Source organism: Peromyscus eremicus, chromosome 15, assembly GCF_949786415.1.
Source record: "Peromyscus eremicus chromosome 15, PerEre_H2_v1, whole genome shotgun sequence".
Taxonomy (NCBI): domain Eukaryota; kingdom Metazoa; phylum Chordata; class Mammalia; order Rodentia; family Cricetidae; genus Peromyscus; species Peromyscus eremicus.
In genome coordinates, this window is record NC_081431.1 from 62,447,400 (window position 1) to 62,470,596 (window position 23,197).

The following is a 23,197-nucleotide window of genomic DNA, read 5'->3' on the forward strand; positions in this document are numbered from 1 at the left end:
TCTAAGAGCTTAATAACAAACTTATATATGGTTAAAGAAAATTCAGTCTTAAAATATACGCTTTTCCAATACAGCAAAATTCCATTGTATTTCTGAAAAATTACTATGAAAACCAAAGACCTGAAGAAAAAAGATGAATCTACTGTGCTGTCAATCACCCATGAAAGAACCCGACACCTACATAGAATTAACAAGGTTTTCCTCATGAGGGACCTCACCTATTCAATGTGCATGGAACAGGGAAGTTTAGGCAATGGATGTTGCTTTGCCTCCACAGACATGTGGTGATGTGTTCCTAAGCATTGACTCCAATGCTTAGACCTAACATGGTCTTACATTTGGTGGCATTTTTGTATATCCCCTGCTGGGGGTAATGGTAGGTAGCAAGTAAATGTTGTTTTGGGCACTGCTCTATGAGTTCAGACAACCACAGTGGCTGAATAATTCTTCTAAAGTGATTCTTGTCCCCTCTCTGATATCCCTGACTGGTAAGGCCTCCCTATTTTTTTTTAAATTGCCTATGGGGAAAATATATCATAGACTTAAGTTATTGAAATAATGAAAGGCATGAGAAAAACTAAACTCTACTGCAGTACCTTTTTAAGCCAAGCTGTTCTTCAGAAATTATGGGTGTCCTTGACGCAGCCACATGCCATGATTGGATGTTTGTTTTCATGAAGGGCAACTGGCACTAAGTCCTCCGTGTTTCATGTCCCACACATATATTGTCCTCTCCCTCCACAGTGCCAGGATGGGGTGCACACACAAGGGTTAGTCAATGTTCAGGGAACCCACAGTGAATTTTGACTGTACCTGTGAGGTTGTACTGGAACTGGAAGCAGTTTTCATTGAGGAGACAGGGCCGCACCTGGGAGTCTTCCCCACAAGTTCTTGAGTTCAGCGAAGGCCTCAGCAGATGTCGAGATCTTCTCTGCATTGCATGGGGGTCACATGACTATAAAAGTCAAGAGCAGGCAGACAAGGACCCAGAGTGAGTGATAAACTATACAGTTACTTATGCACATGGAGGAATAGAACAGGTCAGGGAAGAGACCATAGTTACAGCAATGAGGCTGTCCATACACCCGAAAATGTTACAACTTGTGGTTAGAAGAGAAAATGATTCTGTGATGCACAGTGGATTGTCTTCTGTTTGCATTTCATTTGATAACCAATATATTTTCATCTTTAAATGAAATGAAAAGTGACCTTAGTCCTTCTGGTTCAACAGAAATAATCATGCAGAATATTGAAAGGAGAAAATTATTTTTAGAAATCTATACATAAGAATAAAATTAATGTGGATGGACTAGAGCCTTCATTTTATCTGGGAGCTCTCTGACCAAAGTCCAGTTTCCTCAAAATGAATGTATAAATGCAAATTCCAAAGATTTACTGAAAAATCACCTTCACCTGGGACCACATGTCCTCTCATACTACTGGCCCATGTAACAGTGCTAGAGCCAGACCTCTTACCACATCTCATACAACTGGTCTACCCACAGAAGCATGTCCGGCTCCTGCTGGGAACAACCTTCTTTCAAATGTCCTTCAAACCTTCTTCTTCATCTTCCCCAGAGAACTAACCCAGCTTTACTCCCCCCCCCACAAGAAGACCTCTAATGATGTTATTCTCTTGTTTTTTTGAAAAAATTTCACTGTCTCTAAGGAAGCCAAATTCACTTTTTTTTTTCCCCATGGGTATGTCTATGGATTTAGTTCTAAACACATATGTGCACCTGTCCTTACACTGCTATTCTTTATCTATTTATCACCCCATTTCTTCTTTTTTAAAAAAGGGCTTTTTCATTAGGGCTTGGTGGATAATACCTTCTGCTTATCTCATAATCCAGTGAAATCCTAAAATAAACCATGTAAAGCAGTTTTCCAATAATTATTATGAATATGTTCATAACATGTAAGTCCAGACCCTGAAAAATCTAAGAAGGCTTATAGACTGGAAGAATAAAGTTTTTGAATTGTGATCACAAAACCACCATTTTGGTGTCTGAGATGTCATTTTATTTTTCTCCTTCCTTTAGCCTTTTCAGGTATCATAGTAAGAATACAGCCTGTATACTGAATCTTGACTGATTCAAAGTGACAGTGTTGGATTACACTGAACTATGGGGAGAAACACATTTTCTTCTAAAGTTTAGGTAATTGAAAAAATCTTTGCTATCTATGTGATTTCACACTCAAATAATCTGCCAATACCTAAAATTTTACATTTAATTGTATCACATTGTATCCAGATGATCAAGAGGGGACAAACAATTAATTTATTATATGCACACAAATCCCATGCTACATTCTTACCAATAATTGATTTCTATTTTACCATTTAATGTCGATGCACACACTCATGAGGAGGAACAAAACCTTAACTGATTTGTCAATAAAGGAAACTGATAGAATCCTGGTAGATGCTCCAGATTAGGACTCTGCTGCATTTGTTTCCTATAAAGTAATCAATCAGTGTTTGAAAAAAGTGGCGATGTACAAGGACCTATGGATCTGCTTAGTCTAAGCCATCAAAGAAAAGAGAAGATAAAACAGACACACAAATCAAATGCAGCTACAATGCTTGAGGTCAGCTGTATTCCGATTTGGACATTTGTCAGACTTCGGAATATATGCACAGACTTTAGAGTTGGCATCCCTTCTTTGAAAACGTAAAGTCTGAAACATCCTGAAATCTAAAACCAGCACTGGGTAAATGTGCACAAGCACTCATGGTCCACTTTCTTTCCTCTAAACTTACAGGAGCCGGATGAATAGTGAGAGGATGTGATTTGATGAGATTTTAGGATTTCATCCATTAAATCTCACAGTGTGCATGCTTGTGTAACAGGGCTTTAAATTATCCTCTTTGGTTTAATATCATCTTTACACCATCTAGCTATACTGATATACTACAACTAACTCTCTTGTCAATTCCTTATCTATAGACATAGTTGAAGAGGAGCTCATGGGTGATAGAATCCACACAAACAATACAAACTCCTTTTAGATTCTTACGAAAATTATTTTGATATTGATAAGTGAGAGACTGCCGTTTCCTCTTATCTCTTTCCATTAGCTATTTGTCAAAATTTAGTAGCTATGCTTTTAATCACTTCTTCTTTTTCTAGTTGCTATTACAAAACATTTCAAAAATGACGAATTGGCTACTGATGTTGTGTTGAGTGAAGAAGAGCTTCTCGTACAGTGGTCCTCAACCTTCCTAACACTATACACCCTTGATACAGTTCCTCGTGGGGTGGTGACCCACAACCACAACATTATGTTCATTGCTACTTCGTAACTGTGATTTTGCTACCATTATGAATTGTAATGTAAAAAATGCAGATAGCCTTAGGAAACCCCTGTGAATGGGTCATTCAATACCCAAAGGGGTTGGGACCCACAGGTTGATAACAATGGGTCTAGGTCTTGATGGTTTCTTCATTGACTCAAAATTCCCCAAACAAAAATTTCTTCCAGAAAGCATTTGTATTATTTATATAGATATAAGGTCCATTCTGTAAATATGAAAAAAATGATGTGTAGACAGCTAACTCAGAGTCAATTCAGGACTAATTTTCTTGAAAAGACTAAGACTAAACAGCTGAAGGCTGTTTTCGAGGCTGCCTATAACCAGCAAGAATCATTTGCCCTTTAGATCATGAACCATTCAACTCAAATAGACGTTCTAACTTATCTCTGTAAACCAAAATTTACCTGAAGTTCAAGCCTTCCTGGCCACATTGTATCTTTACACCCTTTGTTCACCCCAGCAGCAAGCCTTCCTACCTGACTTGAATTCTTGTCCCCATCGCAAAGTAAAATCCATATTCCCACCTACCAAACTCTACCTACTTCCTCAGACCCATCAGCTAGAGAACATTCGTCCTGCAACTGAGGATGTACTGAAGTGTGTATGTGTTCTTCCCACGGGCTATCTGGAGAGCTCATGTCTTAATATCTGGTGTGGCAGATGCAAATAATAAGTATTTGTTTTGTAGGAAGGTTGGTTATTTTAGGCAATCAGGGTGGGTTTTATAAACTGCCATTAGTAAACAAACGATAAACCTTGGAGAGTAGTCATTTTACCTAATATGGGGTTTCCTCAAAGTTTTGTACATTCAATAAGAATATTTTCAAATCGCCCTTACTCTTACATTTCTTACACAACCTTGATAGAAGCCATCATTAACTTAATGAATCATACCAATAAATGAGGTGAATGAACCTATAGAACAAATAACAGATAATTTAAACAGTTAAAATAAATCCAAATAGTAGGTGCTATCACTGAACTATTAAAGACCACAGTTTAGCAAAACCTGTGATAGGGCCAGGTGTTTGTGAATTTAGGTCACTCTGCAGATCTCTTGCTCAGAGGTGAGCATGACTTCAAGGCCTGGTCTCGCCAGCTCCCATCAGATATGGAGAGGCAGCGCAGTCACCGGGTTGCAGAGTTTATCTGGAACCAGACAAAAGGCTGCCCCGTCTGTTGTCCGGTTCTCACGAGGTCAGCGGATGAGCACTCCCAAATCTCATCTTTCTTATTTGGACAAACATAGCAAAAAGTGCACAAGAGAATAATGGGATGGTTATTAAGAATTTTAAAAAGGAAATTAAACCCTGCTTCTCAAAAGTTGAGGAAGGTTAAGAGAAATCCGGGCCTAAACTGTTTCTTCTTATGCCTTCCACAAGATTCCAAAGAGCTAGTCACTTACATAAAAATGGTTTTGCACATCAAATACAGCAGGACAGGGAAGTCAAAACCAATAGAGAATATTGAATCATTTCCACAAGCCCAAATAGTGAGCCAGTGAGGAGCAGTGACGAGATCTTACAGGGCCCCTGGGATACGTGAGAACTAGGCAGGACAAAGCCAAAGAGAAAAACCAGGGACATCCGGCCACAGAGCCATGGCCACAAGCCAACAATTACATTGAGACAGATGATCTGCACAAAGAGATAGGAGCACAAAGCGGCCCCTGGGAAGGCCCTGGGAGTCCCTGCCTCCTGAATCAGCAGCTCTTTATATTGATAGGCCACAGCTCCCTTCCAGAATGCTCACAGCCCTTCCCTCCCACACCACTGAAGACAAAGAGGCTGTCAGGTCCTCAAGCTGAGAACACCAGGAGGAACAGCTGAGAAGGATCGTGCCGTCTGGAGCAGCTGGAGAGGAAGGGGAACCAGGAAATCCAGGGAGGCAGGTTTAGTTTTGGACAGTTCCTTCTAAAAGTTCACACTAGTAATTTCACAGAGCAAGAAACAGAGAAAGAGATGACACTCAAGTCCCATATGAGAAAAGTGAGCAGAAAAACATCCCACAGGTAAGACGGCGAGGCAGAAAGAAAAGTGGGAACCAGTCTGAAAGTGTGCTTTCAAAAGGAACCAAGGTAGCTGGGAAATGGCCCAGGAACAGAAAGATGTCGACATGAATAAGAATTATAGGAACTCAGAAACAGCAACTGACTTCAGCCAACAATTCAAAATAAAAGGAGAAGCCATTTTCGGGAAATGGAAAAGAAACACAAGATTAAGAAGAGTAACAAATCATTTCTTTATAGACATGAAAAAAAGCAAGAAAGCTGAAATAAAGCATTGAGAAGACACTGGGAGAATTTGAGAAAAGCTGGCGGATAGAGAAACGAGGCAAGACTAAGTCCACACATACAATAAGACTTCCTAAGAAACCAAAGCAGAAGCCAAGTCTAAGGATACAAATTGACCCCACACATATAGTGAGACTTTCCTACGAAACCAAAGTAGAAGCTGAGTGTAAGGATACAAACTTTAAATAAATGTAAGAGTAAAAACAAAAAGGATTTGAAGCTACCCATTGAAAAGAGCACACCAGAGTTATCAATACTGAAACATACTCTTGTATAATTATTTAGCTTTGAATGGGAGGGAGAAATAACTTTGACTATCTAGGAGAGGGTACCAGATGGCTTATAGAGGAAACAAAATCACATTCCCATATTGTGACAGGGAAGCTTTATGTTAGAAAGACGTAGAAATATAATAAAGATTCACATTCAAAAGGATCTAAGAATATATTACACACAGCAAGGCTGATTTTCAATTACAAGGATTGGAGATGAACTGTTAGGAACATACAAATACTCAAGCAAAATTGCTGCCATGAGTACATTCTTCAGGATTTATTGGAGACTGGTTTTAGTGTGTCCAAGTGGCTAGAAAACATTAATGTGCAGCTATGAAATGAGCTAACCTTCTATGTAGAACATCCATAAAGGCAGAGTGCTCTGAAGAACCACATCCAACTGTAGCACAAATTATAATTGATCTTAATAATAAAAACCTGGAGTCAGATATTGGGGTAAATGATGAAAGATCAGAGAGACAAAGGAACAAGCCACAACCACTTCTTAACTCTACTGAATCCTCAGACTGAAAGGGGCCACACTCCTGTCTCCACTCAGCTTTATCACTTCCTCTCTCTGCCCAGCCACATTACTTCCTGTTCCCTCCTCTCAAGAGCTGGGATCAAAGGCATGAGATCCCAAGTGCTGGGATTAAAGGTGTGTGGCACCAATGCCTGGCCTCTAGTAGCTAGCTCCTCACTCTGATCTCCAGGGTAGCTTTATTTGTTAGAGCATGAACAAAATATCACCACATACAACACCAATGCAAAAGAACAAAGCACATGCAAAAAGTGCTCAAAAATTTAAATATCTATATTGGTGACCATGTAGGTATTATTATCAAAAGATTTTTCTCTGTGAGTATGGAATGAAGATTATAAACATGATATATGCTGTGTCTATGATCACCCATTGTCCCCGGTAACTTGATTTATAGTATGCAAAAAGTGAGATACAGATATTAGAAAGAGCACAAGTGAATCTCTATAGTTCCACATGTATGTGAGAAACACTATCAGGAGGCATCTTTATATTTCATCTTCAAAGTGAAGAAAATGATAAACTACATTTCAAAGCCTCTAGAAGTGGCTTGAGAACAGTAACACACGGATGTGAGTGTCTCCAGATCCCTAGCTCTCTCAGTACAAGGCTGAAGGTTATTTCCAACAAAACAAGGCTGTCATTTTCTTTTGAGAGATAGCTAATTAAAAATGTAACAGAAAAAAAATATCCAGAGGAGCCTGAACACCCTGCTAGGTCACCCATATTTAAATATTTACAGAATAAATTTGAAACTATCATTGGAATCTAAGTTTAGAATTGATGACAAATGGCGTGGATCCAAAATCTAACATATATTTAAATCTGATCCCATAAGGATATGAAAAAGACATTTGTGGTAAACCTGCTAAGAAAAGCATTTTCCTGAATTATCTGTGCAAAATGGACCAGCAGGTGAGTAAATAGAGGTTGGAGTGTAAGTTCTCCTTGTAGGTGGTTCCACAAATAAATGAGAACTGATGATGGAATTAGAATGTTGTCATTTCATGTTCCTTGATTAAAGGGTGTAGGCGTGATACACCAATGCCAGGGTGAACTGAAAAAAGCGGGAACTCGACAGTGTGTTTCTTGATGGATATAACTTCTGTAAAAGAGACTCACTGAAGACTCGTGGAGGCTCTGTGACTCCTAGGTTACAGCTCTCAAGGACAGAGGAACAGGCTCACAACTCTCGAGTTACAACCCTCAAGGACAGAGGAATAGGCTCACCTTTGCCATGGGGACTCCTAAAAGATAGACTGGAAATAGTTTATAGGTCAGGTGGTTTATTTTTCTCACCAACACATCTCCAAGAAAGGGTAATAAGAGAAAAAGAAATAGGAGGGAAGCTACACTAAAAGAGATTTAAAGATCTATCTAAAAACAGACTGCCTGAGGGAGGCAAGCACAGGAGAGAGTTTGGAGATCTAGGACTTGGTTTGGGGCTATGCACATACAACTCTATAAGCAGTGTACTCAGCAATCTGTGAGCAAAGTAGGGCCCCCATTACATCAAATTGCATGCACATCCACTCTGAACAATGGTGTAAGCTTTCCTATCCCTTAATGACCACTAATCTTTGACTGTATTTAGTTGAAATCTGGTTGTGTGTGGGTATAAAAAATAGGAGGGGTGATCTGGTTCAGAATGGTTTTGGGTGCATGGGCAATAAGGCAAACTGTGTCCTCTAAGTGAATTTTTAGAAAGAATCCCTTATTTGTCATTTTAAAATCATGCATATTTGGATGTGGATATGATTAAAATCAGATACATTGTGATAAGGGACACGTGCATTAGGGAGAAGAGGTTCTATAACAGCAAGTCAGTCAAAACAAAGAATCATCTACACCCCTCAGCAACAATAACTGGGAACACAGGTCCTTGAGCATCTTCAGTCATGTAGCCTCTTGTCTTGACTGTATATTACCATCACTTCGCTTTTGGGCAAACTTTTATTGCCTCTTTGTAATTGATGTGTTTTTATTTCAATTCCCTGACTAGGATACTAGAGAATCCAGAAATCCCATCCCAGATTACAATGACTTGTAACATAATCTATACTGTTTGTTGGACTCTGACTACAGATATGAAAAGAAAAAAACTACCTAGAAACTAGGACTTGGTGTTCTTTTGTGGAGATGGGTAGGAGATTCTTTCAGGCTGTGGGAAGGTTCTTTCTCCTCCATTGCTGTTTGGAGGATTTAACTGTACATTTGTTATATGCAGCTTTCATATTTGTGTTATAATTTGCAATTTAAAAAAAGTTAAGTGAGATCTCTTACTGTTCTTAGAATAATAAGATTGCTTCCATTATGAGATTTGATGGATTCCCATCCACAGTCCTGTTCAAAGTGCCTTGTTTCCTACAGAGGTAATAGATGCTAAGAAAGGAAAAAGCAAGATATTCTCTAAACTCATTCAGAGCTCACTGAGCTCAGTGTGTGTGCTAAAGAAGGATTTTCATAACAGAACTGAACTTGTTTGGCACAGTCTTTTATTACACACTGAAATCCATCTTCTGCTTTCTTTTCAGGAAATGGACTGGACTACGTATCCCAGACTTCCTTGTGGAACCATGTGACTGGGAAATGACTGAGTTTTGATAGTAGCAGGTAAGAAGGGCATATGTGATACCCCTACCTCCCATATCTACAGGTCATCCTTCATGCTCTTCCTTTCCTTCAGGGAGGTTCAATAGGGCCTGAGAATGGCCTTAGAAGCTAAGCTGGAAGTGACAGATTCATAATCTGACCCAAGACTCCAAATGACTCCAGGGAACCAACGGTGTCTTTTCCAAGCCTGGAAATCCACCCAGGACTGTTTTATATTCCTTAAGAATTTCTGCAGTTTGAGGAAATTTGCTTTTTTTTTCCCAAATTGTTTGTAATTGCTACACTGTACAGTGGAATATCAGCAACTTAAACTTTAAACATTTTATGTAACATATTGTGTGTTACAGAGTCAAAAGACACAAAGGAGTACTAAATCATTTATGAACTATAACTTGTTAATTTATTGTTTATGAATGAACTCCTTGGACTACTTAAAAACTCATGTCAAGGTCTATTTTTATTTTAAACAAATAACATTTAAAAATAAATTAAATAGAAAGCACCACAACAATGAATAAAATACCATTGCACATAAGATTTTTTCATATTCTATGTTTTTAAGATATCATAAGTTACTTTCCCAAAAGACATACAATTTCATTTTAAAGGAATGTATTGGGGATTTTTTTTAAAGTAAGGGGATATTTCATCTTCCCTTCAAAAGAAAAGTACTTATTAAATTTGCTTTTGAAGAAGTTAACGTTATTTTACTGATGTTTTGTGTATTGAAAGGTAAGACAGTAGGTGTCTTAGTTTTTTTTTCTTCTGTTGCCATGAGAACATGCCTTTGACAAACACAATTCAAAGGGTGTATTTCAGCTCACAGTTCAAGGGTACAGTATACTCTGTCAGGGGTGTCAAGGCTACAGGAGATTGAGGTAGCTGATTATATCATACTCCAAAAGAAAAAGAAGGAAATAATGAATGTTTGTGCTCAGCTTACTTCTCCTTTTTATATACTCCAGGGTACCACCTACAATGGGTGGGTCTTCCCACCATAATCCAGATGGTCACCTAAGATAATCTAATCAAGATAATCACCATAGGCATGCCAGGAGACTAACCTAACCTAGTCAGTCCCTCATAGGTCTGCCTTGAGATTCTCCTCTTGGGTAATTCAGATCCTGCCAAGCTGAAACTTAATGCTAATCAAAGCACAGGCAATAACATTATTCTTATCTTGTATGGAAGTTCTTTTCAAACTTCAAGACAGTACACAAATGGATTGTGAGAACAACATTAATAGTGAACACTTCCATAATGTTTCTATGTACCAATCACTGTTATAGGTTCTTTAATTAATTCTATCCACATGACTCATAGTGTACATAAGTGGTAAGTCTCATCTTACTATTGGCATAGAGAGATTAAGAAATTTCATCCACATCACACCATGATAGTAAGAAACAGAGCCAAGATTCTAACCCTAGCAGTCTTATAGGTCCACATTTAATTATGCCTTCTTGGTATTCAATTTAACATGTCAAAACTGGCAATTTAAAAAATGACAGGGTATAGTATAGAAAACGTGTCATGTACTTAAGAAAAATAATCATTTCATAGAGCTTTTATTTCTGATATTTGTACTTAGTCATGAAACAAAAATGTACTCAGTAGGCTATGGTCAACACGTTTACAAGTCAGTAATCTAATTAAGCATCTTTATCAAAAGAACCCCCTTAGAGTTTATGACCATTGCTTCAACACTACCTCTGTACATAGATCTGTTTGTTTGCCCGTTTATTTTTTGCAAGAACCATTTTCTCTCCACAGTATTTCCCTGCAGAATAAGAACTGTTTTCTACTTTAAATACCAGGATTAATTTCATGATAAAACAACTGTTGGATTAAGCTTGTACCTAGGAAACACATTTATTTTCAATTACATGGGATCAAAACTATAAATGCAATCCCCTGTGTTTCTTAGGCGTATCCCTGCGCCACTGCAAACTGGACTTAACCAGAGGGAAGACGGGGAGGGATGTCTTGTTAAATCTTCCTGTGTTAGAAAACTGACTCTGTTTATAGTACAGAAGGTCTCTGGTGTAGCATGGCTTGCCTTTGTGGTTTTTAGACTTTCCAATGGTACAAAAGTGGTGTGACTTCCATAGAAACGGTTCTTAGTGTTTTGAGTTTGGATCTTTTTCTCAGGTGGGATACTCCCCGGTGATGCCAGGCAGAGCTATGGACTGCAGTTCAAGTCTGCTCCACAATCATATGGAGAATACCAGTACTCTGCAGTGAAGGGTCTTTCTCAGATGTGGTGTTTCTTAGGTACTCTTGCACTCCTTTTCTAGAAGTGGACAGTGAGCACTGAACTCAGGTGCCTCATGAACTCTGTGCAAATCATTTACACTGAGTTACACCTCAAGTTCCTAAAAGATTTGTGGTTTATGATATTTTCAATTTATATCACTCCATGGTAAATCCAGGAGCAATTGTATTCCTATTTCACAGACTATGAAGTGGAGTTAAAATGTAAAAGTTCAGATAAGATCTGGTGCACTCTGGGTGGTATGAACATGGAAACTTACTACTGTAGAAGCTTCCTAAAATATTTACATAGATAAAAAGAGTTTAAATGGTGTTATTCTATAATAGTAGGTCAGTATCCTAACTAAACATCACATGTTAGCAATAAAAACTCAAGTGCTAGGAACTGGCCACCTTATATTGAGTTGTTGGCCAATGGGTTTCCTTAAATCCCTAGACACTAGGCTATTGCCAGTGCTCTTGGTTGCTCTCCAGAACTTGGTGGTAAGACCCTATTACTGAAGACATTACACAGTTGAGTCATACATAGAACATGAAAAAAATCAATCAAGTTCTCATGTGGAAGCTTCATCCCTACTAGCTAGCTTTCATAATACTAGAAGATGTAGTGCATGCTATGAGATATGAAAAGTTCTCATCAGTCTCATACAGCTATGAACCCTATTAGCGATAATAAGGATTAGTCTGACAAGCTATGCTATGGTTATGGCCTTCACCAATCATTTTCCAATTAGATCTGTATTGACTAGTTTTATGTCAAATTGACATAAATTACAGTTATCTGAAAGGAAGGAACCTCCCTTTAGAAAATACCTCCATAAGTTCTGACTATGGGTCATTTCCTTAATTAGTGATTGATTGATGGGGGAGAGCTCAGACCATGTAGGTGGTGCTATCCCTGGGCTGGAGATCCTGGATTGTATAAGAAAGCAGGTTGAGCAAGCCATGATGAGAAGGCCAGTAAACAGTACTTCCTCCCAATGCCTCTGCATCAGCTCCTGACTCCAGGTTTCAGCCCTGCTTGAATTCCTGTCCTGATTTCCTTCTGTGACGGACTACTGTTTAGCACTCTAATTGGCAGTGTGGACATGGGAGAGTGGAGCCTAAATTGAGGTGCACTAAAGTCTCATGCACTAGATAACTTTATTCAGAGCATCAGACAATTTATACTCTGAGGATTAAAAGTCTAATCACAAGGATAAGTTGCATGTGGTAGGCAAGCTTCATGTGGTAGGCAAGCCACATGTGGTAGATAAGCAGCATATGGCAAGAGTGTGGTTTTTTATAGAGGTATATAAACAAATAACAATAGCCAGTTGTGATGAATATTCTGAAAGAAACTTGTATCCACTACACTTGGGAGGGTTATGAACACATTCCAAGGACAATTCTGTTTTTGAAGACACTGAAGTCACAAGACTCATCTTGTTTTCTTGGAGTTTTCTCACGAGTACTCAGAATTCCCCTTGTGTGACTCCATTCTTGGACCATGTCCCAACAGACTATGATGTGGAAGTGTAAACCTAGTAAACTTGTTTTTGGTCATGGTGTTTTGTCACAGAGATAGAAGCCAGATAGGTCTTCAGCTCTAGGAAAGACCCTAATACTATAATTCTGTTCAGTGGATGTACTATTCAGTGGATATACTAAAGGCTTGTCATTGTACCCAGAAATCAGTATATCTTCAGCAATCTCCAGAGAAGCCTCTTGTGGTAGATGGCAATTAACATAGAGACCTTAACCCGGTCACCATGCAGAGAAGATGCTCAACCTGAAAAGGGGTATACATATTATCCTCTTTCCCCAAGGTTCAGGGATCTTCTCAGAAGAGGGGGACCAGGAGATTGTAAGAGCCAAAGGTGGTGATAACCTAAAGGAAACTGTTTTCCAGACACAACAGGGAAGTTGTCATGATGACTGTGACAGCATGCACAAGACCTGTTCATGCTCAAGCCAGACAGAATCCCAGAATGGAGGGTTGAAGGTGGGCATGAAGTCCCAACACCTAGCTGAGGAGCTTGGGCAGGAAGAACCAATTTTCCCACATCAGTTCCTACCTGGTTCCTGCCTTGAATTCCTGCCTTGACTGCTGTTAGTGATGCATTGTGACCTGGAATTGCATAATGAAATAAACTCTTTCCTCCCCCAAGGTGGCTTTGGGAGAAAGCAAATGAGAATGCCTGGGATCATTTAGTGTGGACAGGGGTAATGAGGGAAGGTGGGGAGACATCAGTGATGAGAAAAGTGGTGGCTCGTGCACTAACCCAAGATCGAGCAAAACTGGGATAAAGCAGGGGAGAGAAGCTAGTGTTAGCAGAGTGGAGAAGGCTTGCTGCCACCTTTGTGCAGCCCACAGTTCATAAAAGATGCCCCCTTCAAGAGACCTGGCTTGTCAGATTTAGAGAGTTAATTGGAAGGAGGAATGCCAGATACATGTCTCAGCATCAGAGGACTGACAAGAGCAGCAGGAGCTATGATCTAATCAAGATGAAGTAATGTTCCTTATAAGGCTCCCCTGGCCTGCTCCTTAGTAGAAGTTAGGAAAGTGCATAAATATCAGTTGAGTTCTGCTTAGCTAAGGTGTTTAGGTGCGGATTTTATAATGGCTAGGGACATCCCTACATATTCTTTCTGGCTGGTGTTTTATGACACTGAGAAGTGGGGACTGCACATATTTGGATCCAATCAGAAGCTCTGGAATGCAGGAGTGATGCATGGCACAGCCAACGACAGGATCTTAGGCTGCCAGCTATGATCTAAAATATTGGTCCAAACTCTTCAAAAATGTCAGTCTTCTGGTTGGAAGAGAAAGAGTTAAGAGATTAAAGAGATGCCATCATTAAATGCTGGCCAGTAAATGCTCACAGTGTGGGTCTTATCCTCAGATGGTTACAAATACCATGTAGTAATTATGGAGGGAACTGGGAACATGGAAGCCTGGCCCACAGATCAGCTACAGGTAGAGCATCACTTTTACAGGGCTTTTATTCCTTTACTATCTCTACCTATCTTACAGAATATTCCTTCACTTAGGAATGCTTGCTGTGTGTAATCATTGGAGGGTAAGAGGGACTCTGGCTGCAACATATACTCAAATGATTCAGAAAAATGAAAATATTATACATATATACACACACACATATGGGAGGAGGATATGGAAAAAGGAGATGTGTAGTAAATGTAAATATTTGTGTTATAACTTTATGTCAATTTGTATACGAAATATTCCTTTTCCAATGATAGAGAAACAAGTGTCCATGACACAAAGCCCATGTTTGGGAGACAGTGATGGATGAGGATGGAGCACAGACCGGTCATTATCTGTTTTCCACCTGGAAGGTTCTTGGGTAGTGATTGCTGTTTCAGCTGAGACTGACCGAACCCTTCATCTCAGTCCCTACCATGCCCCCTCTCTTCCATTTCTTCCTCTTCCTCCTCCTCCTCCTTGCATGTGACAGTTCTTTTCCTTGACTCTGTCTCAACCTTCTAAGCACAGCAGAAAGTCTGTCAGGATAAACAATGCAGCACCTTAAGTCTTCTCCATGTGAGGGCTCCAGAGTTCTGTCTGGAATCAGAAACCTCCACAGAGCGGAAGACTTCTGGGTCTCTCTCCAGACTCCAGAAAAAAAAAGTGGGGGCCTCAGTGTAAGATCTTATTTCAATGCCTGTGCCTCTTTCTTTCCCACACCTTGCCATACATCAAAAAGACTCAAGAGTAAATCCACATTGGGTCTTTCTTCCACGAGAAAACCTCAGGCTCTTGCCTTGCAGATGACTCTCATCTTTGGTTGGCCAGAGCCACCTGCTCCTCTCACGAAATGTTCATTCAGCTGTACACATGGTCTGGCATCATGGAAGCCCCACAGATGCTCGGATCTTGTGGACTCTTTCAGGTCACTACACTGCTCCAGGCTCTCACTCTCACTGGGTCCTTTCTTCCTTTATTTTCTTCCTGTTTACTCCTCTACTCGACCTTTTCCAACTCGCTCATCTCTTAGGTTCTCTTCCTGATGATGAAGAGTCACTGATCCCCACAGGAATTAGGATAGCTGTCAATCAACATATGCTCTCTCAACACGCTTCTCTTTTCCTCTTTAATGTTCACTCTACTGAAATTTTCTGCATTCCTCACTGGACCATGGTTTTCCTGAGGTGTAGACTCAGTGCCTCTATGTGGTAGATGTTGATGAACAGCTGAATAGGTATCACTCTTAACTTATTCTTGTATGTGTGAACCAGATCCCATCTGAAATGATTTGCATGTATCTATCCTGGCACTGACTTAGGAGCTGCCTGACTTATTGCAGTTATGGTGTCATGCCTACATGTCCACACAGGGATAGAGGAGGGAATGAAATGTATGTGGCTTGTCTTTGCAGCTAAAACACTGCATATGATTGTTTACTCAACTGTGCTAAGGACTTAACACATGCCTTTCAGTACAGAAATTAACATTGGGAAAGTTGAAAAGGATATTAGTTGAATACCTTTCTACTTCCAAGATGGTTTTCCCTGTGGATTCTTGGAAGGGAAAAGGGAAAACCATCTTGGAAATAGAAAGATGTTCTTTACAGAACCTATTCTTATAAGATAATATTAAGATTAAAAACAACTATCAGACTTATGTAAACATTTTCAAAATCATTCTTATCACTTTCCCACTTATTTAGGTAAAAAATCAGCCAGATGTGGTGGCTGATTCTTCTAAGCATAGCACTTGTAAGGCCCAGGCAGGAGAATTGCCAACAGTTCCTAGGGTATGTATTAAGTTGCCCGGGCTACATTATGATAGCTTGTCTCAAAGAACAAAGATATAAACAAAAGTACTCCAAAGACAAATGTACAGAACTAAGGAATACTAATACATGATAAACAATATAGTGAAATTATATTATTCTTTAAGAAAATGTAATTAACTTAAAATTATCCACATTTATTTTTCAGGGTAACAAGTTGAAGAGGATGCTAAGATGTGGTGATGAAATCTATATAAAAACAATGAGGTAATGAGGGGCCTACTACCAGCCATCAGCCCTGCCATTTTATGTGCAGGCTAACTGTCATCTGGGAGTTTTCTCCACATTCCTTCCAGTGTTAACCAACTCTGGGAATTGAAATGATGCAAGACGGACACATAGGATACATGGGATGGAGGATAACCTTCATGTGCTCTCAATACATGGTTCAAATTCAAAGCGAAAGCTTGGCCTTTTCTTCTTGGGCATGAAGCAGACATGTGAGATGAAATGGAAACTGTGGATTATAGATCATGCACTCAAGGTCAAAACTATTAACACACTGCAGTTTGGCACTGGCGTTTTAATGATTGTCACCATAATTATGAGATATCGTTGCCAGTAAGGACAGATGTTACAGAGTTTGGAAAGAAATTGTCATTTAGAAATTTTAAATATGCGTATTTTGGGGGCTGGAGAGATGTCTCAACTGTTAAGAGTACTTGTTCTTGCAGAGGACCCAGTTGTGGTTCCTAGCATCTATATAGTGGCTCACAACAGTCTGTGACTCCAGTTCCAGGGGATCCCATAGCTTTATCTTGCCTCCGGGGGAACTGCATGCGGTACACAGACATACATGCAGGAAAAACACACATACATATGAACTGGAAGTGAAAGAAATAAGTCTTTAAGACAATTGTATTTTCACTATTTTAAAAACTTGCTTAAACAAAATTGTGTGTGTGTGTTTGCAGAAAGCTATGAGCACTTAACAATATACCGTAACTGAATTTGATTTCCTAGTTTTGTTTTGAATTCTGTAATGGTGATTTTTGTTGTCTTTTTTTTTTTTTTGAAGGCTGAGATGTGCTATGTAGCTAGGGCTAGGCTAGACTTAATATGTAACCAAGGCTAGCCTCAAGCATGTTGTCCTGTCTCAGTCTCCCAAGCATTGAGATTATAGATGTATGCTGCCAAGCATGGCTAATACTACTACATAATATTCATATATTCTCAAGTAAAATCATAGCTGACATTTTAAAAGTAGTCATTTTATTCCATTTTATAAACCAGTAAACTGAGCTCTATGGAGTGTCAGTCACTTGTCAAGTTCACTTAGTGTAATAAGTAGAACACAGGTCAGAATCAAGACATCCTCTTATTGCCTTCGTGGATGTCAAGTACCACATTCAGCACAGTCTCAAAGAACCTTCTCTGTGTTAAGTGTAATCATTTCATTACTGCGATAATAGACACTGAGTTTTTAGGCTGCACTGTTAACTGGGTGAATCAACTCTTCCAAGGACAGTGTTCAATGACATAGATGTTTGTATGTCCGAAGTTTGCTATGAAAGTTATAGACTCAAAATTAAAGGTTTAGTATACTGTGGTTTCAAAGTGGCCATTCACAGACAGCTGTATCTTAAAAACAAATAAATAACAAAGTCACTGTCTCTAGAAATAAGTTCTTTCTTTGCATCTGAGTTACATTTCTTTCTCTGTGGTGCTAGGGATGGAAGTCAGCTGATCCTGCCTTCTAAGAGCTCTGTCTCCGATCCTCTCCTCAGACCTCAGTTACTTCACTTATAAATATTTCCTATACCATCACCTTGGATATGAAAATGGAGTGAGATAAGCATGGGAACATGTTGAACAACATAAGGTAGTCTATAGCTATGAAATGAAGTTGTCTATTGAAGGTGCAGGTCGGTGGTAATAAAGCTTAGGGCTGCAGCTCAGGAAAGCAACACTTGACTGAAGACAAGGAACCATTGAGGATCAACTCATCATCTTTAACAGAGCTCAGAGAGAGTCAATGAAATGCCATCACAAATGAATAGAAATCAGTGAGACCCCAAATAGAGATGGTGAGACATTGGGATGTATGTACTGAGACCCCAAATAGACATTGGGATGTATCTAGTATGTGCTGAGGGGTAATGATAGAAGAAGCAGGATCCCAGTGTGTGGGAAGTACCTGGACCACCCACCCACCCCCATCACAAGCATTCTCCTTTTCCTTCCCTGTAGCCTAGAAACAGCATCAGAGAGGACTGGAGTGGTTCCCCCGCTCCCAAAATAGCTTAGAATATTTTCTAAAGCTAGGAGAAGCTCTGAATGATCACAACAGTATACTCAGGAGGGAGCAGCCTGTTGTAAAGTTGGAAACCAAACTTCAGAGCGCTCAATTGCCAAGAAAGGGTGACTGCATCAGATTATAAGAGCTTACTACTGTTGCAAACAGGTGGATGTGAAAGAACACAGATGCATGCTTTTGAATTAGGCTTTATTTCAAACATTGGATCTGCAGCTAACAGTATCATCTTTGATTTGTCATTTTTCTTCTGTGTTGTTCACTTTCCTTACCAATGAAGAAAGGAGCTAAACATACTTTGGGCTGAGCATTAAATGAAAAAAAAATACATACATACATACATGCACACACACACACATGCACACACACACACACACAATGACAGAGCAGGAGACTTGGCTTCTGATTTAAAAGACCTGCTGAAACTCATCATCAAGATTCTTCCAGAGCTGAATACTTATTTTGCCTCTGATGTATTCTTACACCTAGTGAAATGGAGAGTAATTGGAGAGCAAAATATGCCCATACTGATTCCTGAAAAAAATAAGTGTTTTGTGTGTGTGGCGGGGCAGGAGCAGTGTGTGTATAGGGATGAGAGAAAGGCAGAAGAAGAGCCAGAATGGGATGGAGGGCAGATAGAAGAGAATGCAGAGACCAATCTGGGAGTTGAGCGTGTTAGGAGATTGTCAGTCTGCGTTGCCAAAGCCTGGTGAGAATTCCTGGGTGCTCCAAAGACAGCTCGGCACAGAAAAGGAAGAGGTAGCCTTGGCTGACGAGGCAGCCACAGGCCCTGGGAGTACTCTATATGCTTTTTGGGTTTGGCTGAGCCTTTCTTGTTATACACTAAATATGTAGCTTTTATTAAGCAACTACTGTTTTATAGAAACATTCAAAAATTTTCTTTCAGCTAGATACTTGTCAATATTCTATGAAGAGAGGACGGGGGTGGGGTGGGCAAGGAATAGGAGGGCAATTGGAAAGGTTTCCTTTAGAGAGTCACAAATCACATGGTTATGAGTTAGACAGATATTTACAAGCTTGGCCCAGACAGAGCAGAGTAATCTATAAATGCTATTCAAGTGATTTACAGAAGGACTGTTCTAGAACATTCACGGTGTCTGGAAATGTATTTAATTTATTCTCAGGGCTGCACATTTGCATTATTCACAACAAGCCATTTACGGGGAAATGTGCCACCCTTAAACTAAAGTGTCTCTAGTGGGTTTGGAACCGTTGTAACTGTCTAATAAATGCTTCCATCCTCACTCACTGTACAAGCCAGTGTCAATGTTCACAAGCCATTGTGCAAGCACTTTATCCATGGGTTGAGGGAACGGTCTGAGGCATACGGCTGCAGACCCAGCCCTAAGTGATAAAGAGCCTGTGTGGAGGAGAACCTGCTTTCCTTGCTGAGATTTTGCAGAAACATAAAGAGGAAGCTGTGCTTTATTCCAGATCCTAGTCTGTGATTTTCAGCTGTAGCTGCATGATCTGATTCCAACTTTTGAGGCTCTCCTAACAAGCTGGAGATTCTGCAAAAGCTGCCACAGTCATACCACCGGACAAATGCACGTTCCGCTGGCACTCGGGATTAAAACAAAATAATCATGTTCTGGGATTTTGTGCATTGTTATAAAACCATTCACCAGTGTTCATTAGGAAGCAGAGGGTGCTAGGAAAGAGAGCAAACAGGTTTTTTTTTTTTTTTTTTTTTTTTAAAGAGGGCTGGAGAAAGCAGGCTGGTGTCCCATACAGGCTTGTATGTTGAACACTTGGTCTTCAGCTGGTGGTACTGTTTGTGAAGGCTGTGGGATGCTAGGAGATGGAAGTTCACTAGAGGAAGTAAATCAATGGAGACAGGCCTGAGGTTTCCAAGACAATCCCATCTCCTGTCTCCTTTGATTTCTGACTAGCAAGACAGTGTGATCAGCTCCCCCGACAGGGAGGATTGAATCCCCTCAAAAAATGTGAGTCAAATGAAATCCTTCACCTTCGGGTGGAAGAGACTGACACACTCAGGGAAAAGAAAGCGAGAAGAGGTTGGGGAGGGAGCTCCAGGCTGAAGCACCAGTAGATTTTATGCTTATTGTGTACACATCCCAAGGACCCTTTGAGTAGGAAACACTAAACAACCTTGGTAGAGGTGTGGCTTTGAACTTGTGTCCCTCCTACTTGAGCTGGCATCGTAGCTCTACGCTGCCACACCAGGCTGCGATTCCAGTGGTTCGTATTTTAACAGTAAACAGTGTGAGTTCAACTAGATTAAATTAGAAGCAACAAGAATGTGACTCCTTTGTAGTCCTCCCCCAGGCTATACTGTGTAGAATATATTTCCTTTCTATACATTTGGACAACTGAGTTTTCCAAAAAGGAATCACATGTACAACCAGCCTTTTTACTAATGGTCCTTTGTCCTGGGAGTGCCTCCAGTTGCTGATTATGTGGTCTCCGTCTCTTCGACATCGGTTCAGTTTTTCCTTGTATTCATGCAAAGCCTTCAGGGAACCCCAAGCTGGTTCTTCCTATCACCGGGAGTCTTCCTGCCGTGCTAAGTGCACAGCAGCCTATCTTCTGAAGAAAAGCATGAGTTCTTTTGCTCACTGAACCTTTTGGGATGGCGATTCTGACATCTAGCTCACATAGTCAGTGCCTGCTCTCTGGCCTGATGGACAGAGGAACCAAGAAATCCTAACTCAGTTATGCACGGCTTTGATAAGACAGGAGGAATCCTGTGATTCTTAATTTCATTATAACATGGGTTGTATCAAACAGTCTATTCCCATATTCAGTTTGGTCAACAATGGCAACAATCATTTTTTTTTTTTTTGTAAATTACAATAATGTGCCAGCATACTATTTCCCATGGGTAACGAACCTGGGATACTAGAAATGATAGTTTCAAAATGTTATTTTTAAGTCAAATATCATAAGGCTGCTTCGGAAATATGTATGAGACTGATGAGTAATGGTTACTGTCCTAGTATCCTATTATTTACTGCACAGCATTTAGCATCCATGACTGATACGTAGTTATTTTGTTTCATTATCTCACGGGAAACCTTTGAAAGTAATTTAAAGTGTACAATAATGGAAGAGAAACTGCGCTGAGAAATCCACTGTCATTAGGCCCCAGCACTCAGAACCAGGAAGAAGAAATGATAAGGATAGTGAAGAGAATTGGGAGCAGAGATGAAAGAAAAATAAGCCAGGCATAGTGGCTCACTGCTATAATTATAACATTCAAGAAGTTGAAATAAGATTTACCTGATTCTGAGGCCAGCCTGGTCTACATACTAAATTTTAGGCTAGCCTGGGCTACAGAAAATTCTATTGAAAAAAGAGAAAAATAAAGTATTCACATATTCACATTAGAAACTCCAAGCACCACTCTTGGATCAATTCAATTTGTGCATCGGTTAATTTGATTGAAGTAATTTTACTTCAGTGTATGATAACCTTAAGTTGAGACACAGATATAATTGCTTGATATTTGATCAGAGTATGCTTAACTATGATTATAACATTTTCAGTTCAGGGGCAATCTAAATGAAGCATAATTAAAAACTTTTAATAGAAATTTTTACAAAGCTCATGGATGATTTCAAAACACATGCAACTTCTTTATAATGACAACGTGGAAATAATTCCTTAATCTACCATTCAAGGCTTTGCTTATCTGCCCCAACATTAGTGGTTCCTGTTGTTTAGTAAGAACTGCACCATACACAGGCGGGGCAATCCCAGCCTCTGGGGCATGCTATTGGGTGTCATGTCCTTTGCCTGTCGTAATTTTCTGTGTGTCCTCCGTTCTTGTAAGGTAATGGCTTTTGTCAGACATCTTTTGGTCTTTCCAACTTAGAATATTTTATTGTCTTAACAACCAGTTACCTGGTTGAGCTAACTCTCTGGTCCTGCATACATTTTTTTCTTCACTATGATACTGATATCAATTCTTCAATGATGAAAGTAGCGTGTAATAAATACCTCAGAGGTACAAAACAATATATAAGTTCCCTAAAATAGTTCCAACAACTCAAGTAACTAAAAATTAGTTCACTTTCTGTTCATAAATGATAACAGTACTTCTGAAAGTCAAGGCTCAACATGGTAAACATGGAATCAGATGTTTTGAGACTGATAGATGAAGACATTTGATCCTAAACAGAAGCTGACTAAGAATTGCATAAATAAGACAACCAGATCACAAGAAACTAGGAAACATTTGTGTGTGTCTCCCCATTCCTGCCCCTTTGGGAAAATATTGATCTCTTGGTTCTTAGGATGGTTGTCCAGATGCTAAAAATGTGATGGACATTGGGCTGAGATGTCCTGACCTTACTGCCTGTGGGAAGATACAGGGAGAATGGAGAGCCTTTGAAAGATGGAAATACAATGAAGATGAATCATTTCCACGTGTTTTATAACTATAGACAGTCATGTTGAAATCAATAGGCAAACAAGAAGTCCAGCAAAGAGAGGGTTGGACTTTCAAGACTATGTGTATGTCAGCATTATGAAATATCGCAAGGGAATGGGTCCATCTCAAAGACTGGAGAGATGTTCCCATACAAAGAATAATTTTTGCATTAGTAAATCAAGCACAACAGTGATATATAAGGTTAGTATTTTAAAATTAATTGAATGCCTGTGCAATATGCGGCAACAATGAGAAAATGAAAATAGCAATACAATTTCACCTGCAGCAATATCGAAAACATGTAAACACAGTAATAAATTAAGAGATACATGACCTCTGTAGTGAAAGCTACAAAGCACTGCTAAAAGGAATCAAAGACATTGACAATAGTGCCCTACACCATGCTTAGGGGTTG

The 23,197-nt window shown here is 39.6% G+C and overlaps 1 protein-coding gene across 1 annotated transcript in view; it reads right to left on the reverse strand.

Moving 5' to 3' along the window:
- Positions 1 to 23,197, reverse strand: part of Thsd7b (thrombospondin type 1 domain containing 7B) — a 697,290-nt gene that overhangs the window by 47,368 nt on the left and 626,725 nt on the right. The window contains exon 17 of the mRNA XM_059280451.1: positions 814 to 955. Coding sequence (XP_059136434.1) covers positions 814 to 955 — 142 coding nt within the window. The remainder of the gene's footprint in view (positions 1 to 813; positions 956 to 23,197) is intronic.